The sequence below is a fragment of the Numida meleagris genome, chromosome 1, assembly GCF_002078875.1.
Source record: "Numida meleagris isolate 19003 breed g44 Domestic line chromosome 1, NumMel1.0, whole genome shotgun sequence".
NCBI classification, from domain to species: Eukaryota; Metazoa; Chordata; class Aves; order Galliformes; family Numididae; genus Numida; species Numida meleagris.
The window spans coordinates 179,086,459-179,099,085 of NC_034409.1; the positions used below are offsets into that span (position 1 = coordinate 179,086,459).

Below are 12,627 nucleotides of genomic sequence, written 5' to 3' on the forward strand. Positions count from 1 at the left end.
TACCATATCATTTTTAAAAAGTTACACTCAATGGTTTTCTGACTTCATGAATAAGTTAAATTCTTAGAGGGAATATTCTTAAACATCTAAGTCACCTTCCTTGACCAGCACATTTCCTCTAACCCTTTACAATTGTATGTAACTGTATGGTTGGACAGCATAAGTTCAGGTTATTTTCTCCTCTCCTGCCTTTAATCCTCTGCTATTGTTACTAATTCTACCCGCAAAGATAAATTCTCACAATTACCAGTGACATGCAAAACAAACAGATCCTGGAATTATAATTGTCTCTTCAGTTTTCTTCTCTTTCAGTGAAGCTACATGTAAATTCAAGAGAGTTTATGTGAATGAAGGTGGTATAAAGACTTGTATAGTGGAGGAAGCTGGTATACACCCAATAGCCTCTGTAACAGTGGAGTAACAACTGGGGAGAAAGGAGATCTATTTAACATTATGAGAACAGCTACCATATAAAATCTCAAACTTCAATTTATATTAATGGGCAGCAATCATACTTAGTGTTTTTGTACTCACTATGAAAAAGGGATATATTATTATAACTAGCACTAATTATTTTTGCAGATTGGCAGAGGCTCAGAGTGGTAATGAGTTCCCTTCTTTACCTTTCTCCACCGATTGCACTTCAATTCAGTTTGAACTAGCTTGCAAGCCCTTCAGGGCACACTTGCATCTTATTTACGAGCACTGTCAAAATACATAAATAACATAATAACAAACTAAAGCCTAGGCCACGCATAAGTTTTATTAAGAAATACCATATACATCATTAAAAAAATTGCCAACAAAGCAGTATGGTCTTATTGCCCTACTCTCCACTATTTCCCTTCTTAAATTTTTATGGTACGCAGTGGGCATAATACAGCAGCAGAACTACTATTTCCTGTGAGCTGATAAAACTGCATAGGCCTGTGAAACCAGTGACCTGCAGCCCACTGAAAACACTCAGTATCTGAAAGGGTTCAGGAGGGGCTCAGTCATCAGTGTGCAAAGGAGCCAGAACGTGGAGCAGATCGGGCAGAACAGCAGTGACGCATTTCAGCAATATATGTAAAAGTATATATTAATTATCTACCTCCGGGCAGCGCCTGAGGCCCACGCAAAGGCCGCATTGCCATGGCAACGCGATGCACACAGGGCGAGGGCCCAACCCACTGCCCACGCTCAGCCAGCACCGCACCCGCCCAGCGCCTCACTGAGGGACAGAAAAGCGCCACCGGAAGGTCATGGAGGGGAGGGCGGGCGTTGTCAGCAACTAGCCAATCACCGGAAGGCATCGGGAAGACAAGCAGCGGCGGTAGCCAATGATGCATGGGGCTGCGCGAGCTGCGTCCCCGCGGGGGAGTTGCGGCGCTCAGAAGCTTATTCGGGGCATTCCAGAGCGTCTAGGAGGGCGGGACAGCAGAAAACCAACGGCGGTCCTCAACGGCCAATACGTGCGCGGGAAGGGCTGATGGGCACTCATCTCGCCCAATGGGAAGGTGGCGATGGTTAAAGGGCCGGCGACCCGGCGGGGCGAGTTGGGTGCAGGTGAGTAACGTGCGCGGGCCGGGGTGGGCGCGGTCCGCGGTGGGACTGAGGTAGTCGCGCTCCCAGCGTCTTATGGCGGGCTGCCCGCGCGGTCCTTAGCTGTCGGCTCCTTTGTGGTGCGCGGAGCGGTTGCTCTCTCAATCCCGGGGATCTTAGAGGCAGCGGCCTGCTGCTTTCCCGTGAGGCGTGTGGGGTCTCGGTCTCCAGCGGCCTCGGTTGCCCGGAAGCCCGGCGCGGGGAGGGATGTCGGCGGGGCTGTCCGCTGTCTTTGTCCCCTGTCTTTGTCCCCTTCAGGGCTCCCGGCGCCTCTTGGCGGGGCTGGGCCGCGCCTGACGGGAGGACTTGGGCTGGGGGGCTCTGCGGCCTTCTGCCTCTCTTCCTTCTTTGGTTTTAAATTAAGAGCGGAGAGGTTTAGGTTCCACGTTAGGAAGAAGTTCTTCGCTCAGAGGGCGGTGAGGCCCTGGCACAGGCTGCCCAGAGAGCTGTGGGCGCCCCATCCCTGGAGGTGCCCTGTGCCAGGTTGGATGGGGCCCGGGGCAGCCTCAGCTGGTGGGGGGCAGCCCTGCCCGTGGCAGGAGGTTGGGACGGGATGGACCTTAAGCTCACTTCCCCCCTAAACCGTTGTGCACGTACACTAGCACCAGCTGAACCATCTCTCAGTACAAAACTGAAATTTGTCCCAAGCCAACGTAGCCATCTGTTAGGAATCACACCTTAAGCTTTCCAGAAAGCCCTGGGTTTACTATTATGTGAAGACTGTCCAATTCTCAAATTTGATTTTAGAAAAATAGGTTATAGTGCTTCCTGATCTAATGCTTATTTCTTCAGTCATAACTTCTGGAAGATTTAAACATGAAGGCAACCATCAAGGCATAACATTAAAAAAGTAATCTGGATATACATATATATTTGTAGAGGACTCTTCATGGGAGTTTTTGGTGTTGGTTATGGTTTTTTCTGTTAGTTGGTTTTTTTGTTTTGTTTTTTAAAAACTCCATTCCAGCATGTGCTTACGCAGTAGGATGTGAGCAAAGGAAACAAAGACACAGCGACAGACTATAGATGCCTCTGGTGTTATGTATTTTGAGGTGATGAATCTTCTGCATATTTATGGATTGTTCAGGTTAGTTTCACGAAACTTGTTTTATTTCAACAGTGACAAGTAGTTCCAGTTTCTTTAGACCAGAGGTGAGGGCATTCTTAACCTTCAGTTGATTCTCACTTGACAGGACTGTATCAAACTCAGCGTCATGTTACTGGCTCTTCTGGACACACCTTGAAAGCTTTCTGTTATCTCGTGATCAAAAACCCTTCTCTTCCCCTAGACAGCACTTTGCATTTGTACCCAAATGGTGCAAATACATAAAAGCACATTTTGCATTTGCAGCTAGAACCGTGCCAAGTAACGCGTGCACAGCTGCTAGTCATGTCAGAGGCTGTTTGCATTGTCTGTCACTTCTCTGGGATTTCTCTGTCACATAAGCAGACTTTTGTCATCTCTGCCCTGATCTGCTTATCTCTTTTCTGAGTGAACCGCCTTTATTCCCAAGTGGTGCACTCAGCAGACTTTATTTGCTGTGGTATCTTCTGCTAAAGACACAAAAAAGTTGTAGTCTTGTGGTTCTGATTTTGGTAAAAGCTGAAATGTTTGTCTGGAATTATTTATGAATATGCATTTTCATGTTTTAGACGTCATATCAAACCAGAAATCAAACATGCTTGATGTTTTGTTCTTGTAAATTAATCTTTTCAAATTGCTGATAAGCAGTTTCTGTTCTTTTTTTGTAGCTATCTACAATGTGTACAAATCCTTGCCTGTTTCTATTCTTGTCCATTAAATAGTTTAAGCGTGTAGCAGTTCATTTTTTTCTGAATTAAAAGTAATATCCTGGACACCATCTAGAAATATCAGAATATTAGAACCAGAGTATTACCAGCCTCAGCTTTATTTAGATAATAGTGCTTTTTATTTAATTTATCAAAAAGGTAAATAGTCCTACTGTGGAGTAGGTCCAAATCTGCTCATCAATGCACTACTAAGAGAATTCATTAGCACTATTTGTGTTAAGGAGAAAGGAAGCCTCTTCAGTGAGGCAGCGTGCTTTCAAAAGGCAAAGAGTTAGAAAACATGAGGTGTGCCTAACAATTAGAGAGTAATAGCCAAGAGTTCTAAAATAGGTAGGCTCCACAGTTGCTTTCAGGGGCTTATATCAGATATGCTATAGGAGGAAAAAAAAAAGTTGAAAAGAAAGCTATGCAAAATGGCATTTTGTACCATGGGTTCCCAATGTAGTAGTGCAGTGCTTGACCTGTAACTGAAAATCTAAACCCAAGATTTGGCACTTGTGAAAGAGTGGATGGGCAATCAGGGCAGTGATGCAGAGCACCTGGATGAGCAGCAGTGGGGCTGGCCTACAGGGTGACCTGGCAGTTGTGTGTTTTAACTTGTGACCTGGCCTAGAGATAAGAGGAAAGCTCAGCTGTCTATCTTCTACATTCATGTAAAATTGTATTTAGAAAATAGCATGGATGAAAAATTGATTTTAAAACCTGAATCTGATATTTAGGTAATGTAAAAGACAGTTAATTATCTATTAATATTTCCAAGAGTTTGATGTATCCTGTTTGCGAGTACTTTGGGAAGTCTGACCCACTGTCCAATAGCTAGCCAAGTACTTGGACATCCACTTCGGACTTGCCTGAATTCAAGCAGTTCTACCAATTTCAGTAAAAATGAATGAGTTTGTGAGTTTTGACTTTAAACAGAGGTTTGGTGCCTTGGTAGTGTAAGTCAGAAAAACTGTCTGTGTTTTGTGTTAGAACTCTACGTAACTCAGGATCAGGCCCTGAGCAACCTGTGGATGTCCTTGTTCAATGCAGAGGAGTCGCGCTAGGTGACATTCAGAGGTCCCTTCCAACTCGCAGGATTCTATGATTCTGTAACTTTTTACCTGGAAGACAGGCAGACACACATGCACTCATGCAGTTTCTGAAGCCAATGTGAAGTACCTGGCCCCAGGAACTCAGCTTAATCTTTTTATTTATCAATCGAAAATAATTGTCTCATTAACAGTGAAACTTCTAAAAGTAGTCTTAGTTCTTTCTGTGTATTGATAGCTCTTCTGGAGAATTTACCCACTCGATGACTTTAAAAAAGTTTTTAATATAAACACTGAAGATGAATTTGAGTTTAATAGATAGGTCAAGAAATTCAATTACTATAAAAACAGAAAAGAACTAACACCGTAATTAGGGTTTGAAAAGCACAGTAAGTACCAAATAAATTGATTTACTGCCAGAGAGAAGTAAGTATGATGCTGCTTCCTTGAAAGCCCAAATATCTTTTCATGGCAAACATATAATAATGAAGGTTAAGGGAGAAGTTTAAAGATCAGGTAAAAGGTCTCTGAAAAATACTTGTGTAATTCTAGCAGATACAGAGATACAGTGCTGTGTTGCGGTATAAATCTGACTTTTTAAATGGCAGAAAGTTGATGGTGGGTTGTTTTTTGTGTTTTTTTTTTTAATACTGGTCATGGCAAGAAGTGCATCTACAGTACAACCCTATGTTATAGTATATACTTCAATCATTCTCTTTTCTCAAGATAAATTATTTTCAGAAGGGCAGGAAGCTTCATACATCTTAAACAGAAACATGCAGCTTGCAAAACTTGGAAAACTTTGTAAGTAAGCTAGTTGCGTACAGTCAGCAATGCATAGGAGGTGCAGACTATAAACTGTTATGTGCTTTGTCCCCCAGATTGAGAGTTTTTGCTAATGTGCTGATGTGTATGTTCAATCTAGAGTTGTGCACTATGTCCGAGTTGAGCTTTCTCTAGCGTCAGGCGCAGGATCAGCCATATCTGGGGTAGAGGACTGGATGAGCTTTGAATCTGCAATGAACTGAGGCGTTTTACAGTGTGAGGGCAATGGAGCAGGGCTTTAACGTAGGCAGGTAATGACTTATTCTTAGACCTGTTTCTTACAGAAGCATCTCTAATGCATGACATTTGTTTGAACGCTTACTTCAAACAGTTATTTTCTATCATTCAGCAAGATTGCTCCAGTACTTTTTTGTGATTTCAGTAAGTCAAAAGAGCCTCTAAGATGTCAACTTTTAATATGTACCTACTTATATCTACTTTTTTTTGCATATGTTTCAGAAATTTCATTTGCCTAAACATTTTGCATTTGAAGTAACAGTGTAAAGCTCTTAGCTTCTTTCTGAAATAACTTAGCATTCAGACTAAGATGTGTATGCCAAATTTCAGCCTTAAGCATATCCCAACAGGCAAAACCGTAAGAGCCGTGGGAAAACAGCTATATTTCTGTAATGGAAATATCAACTCAACCTTAACAGTTTATGACATAGACATACTAATAGATTTATAATTCATATGAGTTTACGGAAGCTCATCAATAGCTACTTTATATTCAGAGTATAACAAAATTGTTTTCCTCTAACAGATGAGCAGTATGCTCAGAACATGCATTCCTTAACTGGTGATTTTTGGAGCCAAGCTCATTAAATGAAAATATACAGCGTATATCTTTGAGATTTATTTTGTTTGCTCTTTCTCTCACAGGAACCCTGACAAACAGGAAAGTACTACAAAGTGAAGACAAAATACATTTAACGAGAACTGATCTCTACTTGCATTGTTTTTTAAACTTCATACCAATAACTGCTTAGTGTCAAATAGCCTCTGTAGTCCGCTGTGCTAAAATTATTAGGTTAAAGCTGGAAAAAATGAAACAATTGAAAAGAAAAAGAAAAAGTAATTTTAGTGTTCAGGAAACTCAAACTCTCCTTAAGGAAATCAGGAAAAGGAGAGAAGTACTCTTTTCGAAGCAACTTAATACAACAATTAATGAGATGAAACGGAAAGCGTGGGAGGAAATAGCAGAGTGTGTGAATGCTGTGGGTGAAGGTGAGCAAAGAACAGGGACAGAAGTGAAAAGACGATACCTTGACTGGAGAGCGCTCATGAAGAGAAAACGTCTGAATGCAAACATCAAGGCAGTAGGTGCAGGGTTTCACCTTCCTTCATCCGATTTAGATGACTCTCTCAATGAAGATATGGATGACAAAATGGGGTTTGCAAATGAGTCTAGTTTTGAATGGCAGAACATCACTGACTTCAGAGAAGCAGGCGGGTCTTTAACAGAAATCAAAGTAGAAGAAGAAGAGGAGGATCCACAAAATTTTGAAGTAAGTGACTGGCATACATTAGCTATATGCAATATGTCTGTCTCCCCACTTCAGCAGGGGCTTCTCTCTGTGCTTCATTCGCATCACTTTCTGCTTTGTCTGAATGTATGTATTAAGTAGTAGAAACAATTGCGCTTCAGAGAGAAGGTGTTCAAATGTACCAACTTGCAGTGGTGCATGAGGTTGGTAACCCTCAATACAAGTATGTATTTGAACATGTTTTCCATTTTTGTGTGTCATAGATAGGAGTTATTTCAGTCAGTAGTATGAAAATACATTATTGAAGGATATTGGCTGTTTTAATACTTAGGATATCAGAATGAATGAACGGAGAAGAGAAATGCACCTCTTTAACAAATGAAAGTGCATGTTACCTGAAGGTACAGAAAGAAAGAAATGGAATACTCTTTGCATTTCTTAAGATGAGACCACAGGGAAAATATCACCTGAATAAATCAGTCAGCCATTCCTCTGTCAGAATTGTAGCTGTGAATCCTGTGGCCAGGTTGCTATTCTTAGTAGCATTGTGGCTGTTCTGAGATAGGCAGCCAATGAGACTAAACTCAAATGTTTGGATAGTGTTCTTTTTTGGGGTGTTTTTTTTGTTTGTTTGTTTGCTTGTTTTTAAATACGGGTTCAAATTGTGTCTTAGCTCAGCTGGAATGTGTGCTGGGAAAAAAATACCAGCATAAGCTCTTAAAAATGGTAGTGGGACTGCTGCCTGACAGCTGCTGAAGAAAGGTGTTTGTCTTCTCTAAAACTGGAATACTGGTAGTTGCTCTCACGGCCTTACATTTTTTCCCTTTCTTCCTCCGTTTGCCTTCCATTTGCAGTATTCATAACGGGAAACAATAGTCCTTCTGTATTATGATGTATAGCACATAGCTCTTGCAGGATTACAGCCTTTATGGTTCACCAAGAACAGTGGTACTAACCCCCAATAAGCAGTGTCATAAGTGGTTTTCAAGCAAAAATGACAATATAAAATTGGTTAAACAAGTCCTGTTTATTGACCCACTTACACAGATTGAAGGGTTAGGACCACGTGAAAAATGCCAGATGGTTTTAAACGCTGCAGTGATAAATGTTTTTAGAAATTGAATCCTTGTGTTAATGAAGGCTGGGTTAGCTTCAATACCACATAGCCTATGGATCCAGCTGCTCCGATAGATAATTAGTCACAACAAATTGCTAATGGCTTACATAAATGTCACTGAAAAGTAAGGCCACCACATGATTTTCACGTCTGGTTTTCTGTCAATGATTCTGAATACTCTGTAATATCTATCACGCAGTGTTTTTTATGCTACTCTTGTATGTCTATAGACAAACAGATTTTTCATTTTTCATTACAAATATTAACTTACAGATCAAGTGTCTCGACCGATGTAATGACAAACAAAGTTTTTTGATCTGACTTGATTATTTTGTAAGAATGTAAGTTCTGGAGTACCTTTTAAGATGCAGAGAAAAAAATAACAGTCATCCGTTATTTTCACTGAAGTTGCGTATAATGCTATTTTGGCAGAGAGACTGGAATGTAATTCTTGTATTTTGCGTTCCTCTCTGCAGTTTCCTATTGAGGAAGAAGAAGAAATTTTGTCATCAGTTTTGCCAGATTCAAAAAAAGAAAGTGACCTACCAGATTTCACCCACATTGAGGAGTTCGGAAATCTAAGTTCTGCTCAAGCTAGATTAGCCTATGAAGATTCACACTTGCTTATAAATCTAGAAAAGCAGAAGGTGGAGCTGGAGAAGCAACGATTAGACATTGAAGCTGAACGGTTGCAAGTTGAGAAGGAGCGCCTGCAAATTGAAAAAGAACGGTTGCGGCATGTTGACTTGGAGCACGAGAGACTGCAGCTGGAGAAGGAGCGACTTCAAATTGAGCGGGAGAAACTGAGGCTAGAGACTCTGCACGCTGAGAAACCTGCCCTGGAAAATGACCTCACCCAAACAGAAAAACCCATCATACAGCCTCTGGATCTAGAAACTGAAAAGTTAAAACTTGAAAAAGAACGCTTGCAGTTAGAGAAAGAAAGGCTGCAGTTCTTAAAGTTTGAGTCGGAGAAGCTGCAGATTGAGAAGGAGCGCTTGCAAGTGGAGAAGGAACGCCTTAGAATTCAGAGAGAGGGTCACTTGCAGTGAGCTTCTCAACTGAAGTGTTAATACTGGTGTTCTGATGTGTGTAAAATAAAGGTAGTTCTTTTCCTGATGCTGAAGCTGTCGTAAAGGTCTAATGTTCTTCTGTTCAGAGCTGAATGTTGATGTTAAACTTTTTAAAAAAAGAGGAAAAAAAATGGTGCTCAATAAGTCAGTGTGCCTATGTAAATATGCTTATATATGAAATTGCTTTTCAGTGTATCAGAACTAAGTGTTGTTACGTTCTCTTGTCTTTGGTATTGTGTTGTATTAGTTTGGTGTCCTTCTCTCAAAAACACATTAAGAAGAATCAAGACCAAATGCTGTATTTTTTTTTTAATACTGCACTAACAGTTAGGGAGTATCAGAATAAGTCAGTATGTGCTGGGAGGGCCTCATGCTGAGGGTAGCCCACACAGTAAGTAGAATTAGGCAGAACATAGTAACATGCAGTCCTGATGTGATTCATTAAACTTTTTTCCCCCTTTTTTTTTTTCTTTTGTCCACTTCCACAGCTGAAAGGAGTTCACTAAAAGTTCAAGAAGTACCCTGCAGTGGTGTTTGCTGTTGGAAGTGGAGAAGGTTGTGTTCTGCCTTTTTGAAGTATTCATACCAGATAAAGTTACACATCAACCATGCCAACCATAAGCAGGACTTTTTGGATGCATTAGGTCATTAATGATGTTATGTGAAGTATTTTATGCTTACCTGTCAGTATAGCATGGGGGCTTAGAAGCAGTAATAGCTGTCTGATCAATCTGTGATGATCCTCTAAAGGAAATTGTTAGACCTGGTGTATTTCTTGAAAGAGATTAGCTGATGATGGGAGTCTTGGAAGCGGAGACAGAGGGTGAGCACAGGCTAATGAAAAGTGAGCTTGAACACTAATGCTCTTGATATTAATTCTTCCTGGCCAGCACTGAGGTTCGTAGACTCATAGAATGGCTTGTGTTGGAAGGGACCCCAAGGATCATCAAGTTCCAACCCCCCTGCCACAGGCAGGGCCACCAACCTCCAGGTTATTTCCATTGAGGCAGCCTGCAGAGGTTTTTATGACTGATGCCATACAGTGCGTTTTAGTTAGGTAAACAGAAGTGGTCAGTGCTGAAGGCTGTCATTTCATATGTAATGTATTTGTTTCAATAAAAAGCTTTCTGTGCTTTCATATATGTATGTGTAAATCTGAACTGAGCCACACTTTAGAATTTTCATTTTTCTGTGAGCAGTCTTTTTTGACTCCATTTGAAACTATGAGAATACTAAATCTGAATATATGTTGAGTGACTTAACATGGATTCTTGTGCAAGTAAATATATTTATACCACTATAGGATTACTTTTATTCTGCAAAGAAAATGTTATTTTTTTATTACGGAGACAAGTGTGCTTCTACAGTGGAAATAAATTTGACTACTGCAACCCAAAATTGCTCTCGAGACTATGTTTATTCAGAGCAGTATGTGAAAAGAAACTTGAATTCCTAACATTGCAACACCCTAAAGATGCTGGTGTCTGTATTCCTTGTGTTGTAAATGGGAGATACAAAACATTTCGGAGTAGGACTCATCTCAAGCAGCACTTAATTGAAAAAGGAAAGAGACAGAGACCAACTGGATAGAAATGTTCCCAGGGATTAATGCACCTGAAATTCTTTCTTGAAATAAAATAGTGACTTTTCAGGTCCCTGACAGGTGAGAAAAATATATATATTTACTAAAAATTGCTTTATGTGCTCAGCTGTTAAACTTTTTTGAAGGATCTTCCCTTATCTTCCCCTTTCAAAACATGGAAGAGGCAGAATTCAGAAAAATTGTCAGGATTACCTAATGTGTAGAGCATTTGCCCCGTAATGAATAACTTGGGTTTCACAATGGTTGTGTCCTGAGGTGACTGGCTCTCTATATGACTGTTCTGCCAAACCAAGGAATGAGGGGCAGCATCGCCACTCGTGCAGGAGGTGGTGAGCAGGGGGACCAAGCCAGCACAGAGGATGCTGTTGCGGTCTTGTCTGTAAGAAGTACTCATCCAGGAAAGAGATGTGGAGTCTGGCTCCTGTTTTGAGAGGGAATTAATGCTGCTGCTCAACACTGGCACCTGTCTTTGTATTTCATTCTAGTTGAATGGCTTAACCATTAGAAAAATGGTTTGTGTTTTATGTTGGACATCTCTTGCGGCATAATTTCCAAGCATTTTCCCAAGTTTTTTGGGGAAAAAAAATTGAGGTATATCTGAGTAATTCATTTTTCATTTCATAAATGAGAACACTCCTCCAAATGTGAATAGAGCAGCCTGCAAGCAATTATTCCCTCCAACAACTGTCTATTCAGCCTCCTAGGGAACTGATGGACCCCTTGGTTATACAGAACCTTTTGGAAAATACTGAATGGTGAAATTAAGTGTTGTCATAAATCATTGAAAATACAGTTTCAACATTAAAAGTATAACAAATTACAGAGCTTAATGCAATAATTTTCTAGCCTGCTTCCATACCAAAATTTCAGTCATTCTGTAATTTAAATTGAAATGTCATATTTTCAAATACTAATCTGCAAACTCTTAAAACTTAATTGCTTCATTTACCAACCTGGGTCCTGACAACGAAGCCTGAGAGCAAAGCTTAGACCATGCAGATGTCACCAAAGTCAGGACACACATAACTCAGTTCCTATGTTAGATACGTTTGGACTCCTACTTAAAAGAAGGGCCTGCAGTTGTAAGTAATCATGTCACAATAAGTGACATCCCATGCTGGGAGTCGCTTTAAGACAAGAGGGGAACAATGTGCATACAGAGGAAAGTATTTGAGGGGGGAATGAAAGGAGAGGGGTAAAAATCATATTTTTCTAAGTGGGAAGGTGACTGAAACTGGTGACAGATAAACAGTGTTGGGAAAATCCCTAGTGGTCATTGTGAGCTGCCTTATCAAGTGTATTCCTGGTGCACTGATGTCTGACCTCCTGGCTCTGTGAAGCCTGGTGGAAATGTGCCCATGGAAAAGGGGAGGTGAAAAACCAGCAGGTACCTCCAAGGCCACTGAAAAATGTATGCCATGCACTTTCCCGAGCTGCACTGGGACTTGTTATGTCCACTGTGTCATGAAGCCAGTTATTCTAGGGCCAGAAGGCCAAATATCAAAGGTAAAATAAAGCCTACAGCAGAGAGCCTCTCACTGTCTAATACTAGCGATGGGTCCGAACAAGTGGGGCCCTTCCACGACATCAATGGAGAGAAGCAGATCTAGGTGTTTTCACAATACACTTTGGAGACAGGCTGTCTAATGCTTTATAGTATCCTAAAAACAGCTGGAGAACCTCACAGGGCAAAGTTGTAAATGTGAGCCCAGGGTGAACAGCAGCCCATCCTCCAACTGGGCACCTGTGAAAGGATGGTGGGATTCAAAATCAACTTCACGTCATTGAGAGTGAATATTAGTGGTATCACCTGCCTCTCTCTGCACTGTCCCAGAAGCCCCCCCAGAAAGGCAGAGTGCTCCAAGGAGATGAAGCCAGATTTGGGGCTGAGATTTTACAAACACAAAAACACTACTCAGTGTCAGTTATGAGCCTTGACAGAGATGACAGGTGGGAGAAAAAGGAGGAGGAAAGACAGATTTTTCTCTATCATTGCTAGAATCAGTTAGTGAACGTTAAGCCAGATGGTGTCAGAAAACTCCACCAAATGCAATTGTGTTCACTTCTTTTTCTCCTCCCCTCCCCTCCCCTCCTG

General features: G+C 41.2%; 1 protein-coding gene across 7 annotated transcripts; it reads left to right on the forward strand.

Annotated features, from left to right (window-relative positions):
• MSANTD4 (Myb/SANT DNA binding domain containing 4 with coiled-coils) lies at positions 1,417-10,327 on the forward strand. Of its 7 annotated transcripts, none has more exons than XM_021380688.1 (3): positions 1,417-1,548; positions 6,135-6,760; positions 8,333-10,327. In XM_021380688.1, exons 2-3 carry the CDS (start codon positions 6,299-6,301, stop codon positions 8,906-8,908), a joined length of 1,038 nt encoding a protein of 345 aa, XP_021236363.1. In that variant the 5' UTR covers positions 1,417-1,548; positions 6,135-6,298; the 3' UTR covers positions 8,909-10,327. The 7 variants fall into 7 exon arrangements, with proteins under 7 accessions (XP_021236363.1, XP_021236328.1, XP_021236337.1 ...); XM_021380653.1 differs by lacking the exon at positions 1,417-1,548 and adding an exon at positions 1,555-5,503; XM_021380662.1 differs by lacking the exon at positions 1,417-1,548 and adding an exon at positions 1,555-2,671 and having other exon boundaries at positions 5,353-6,760.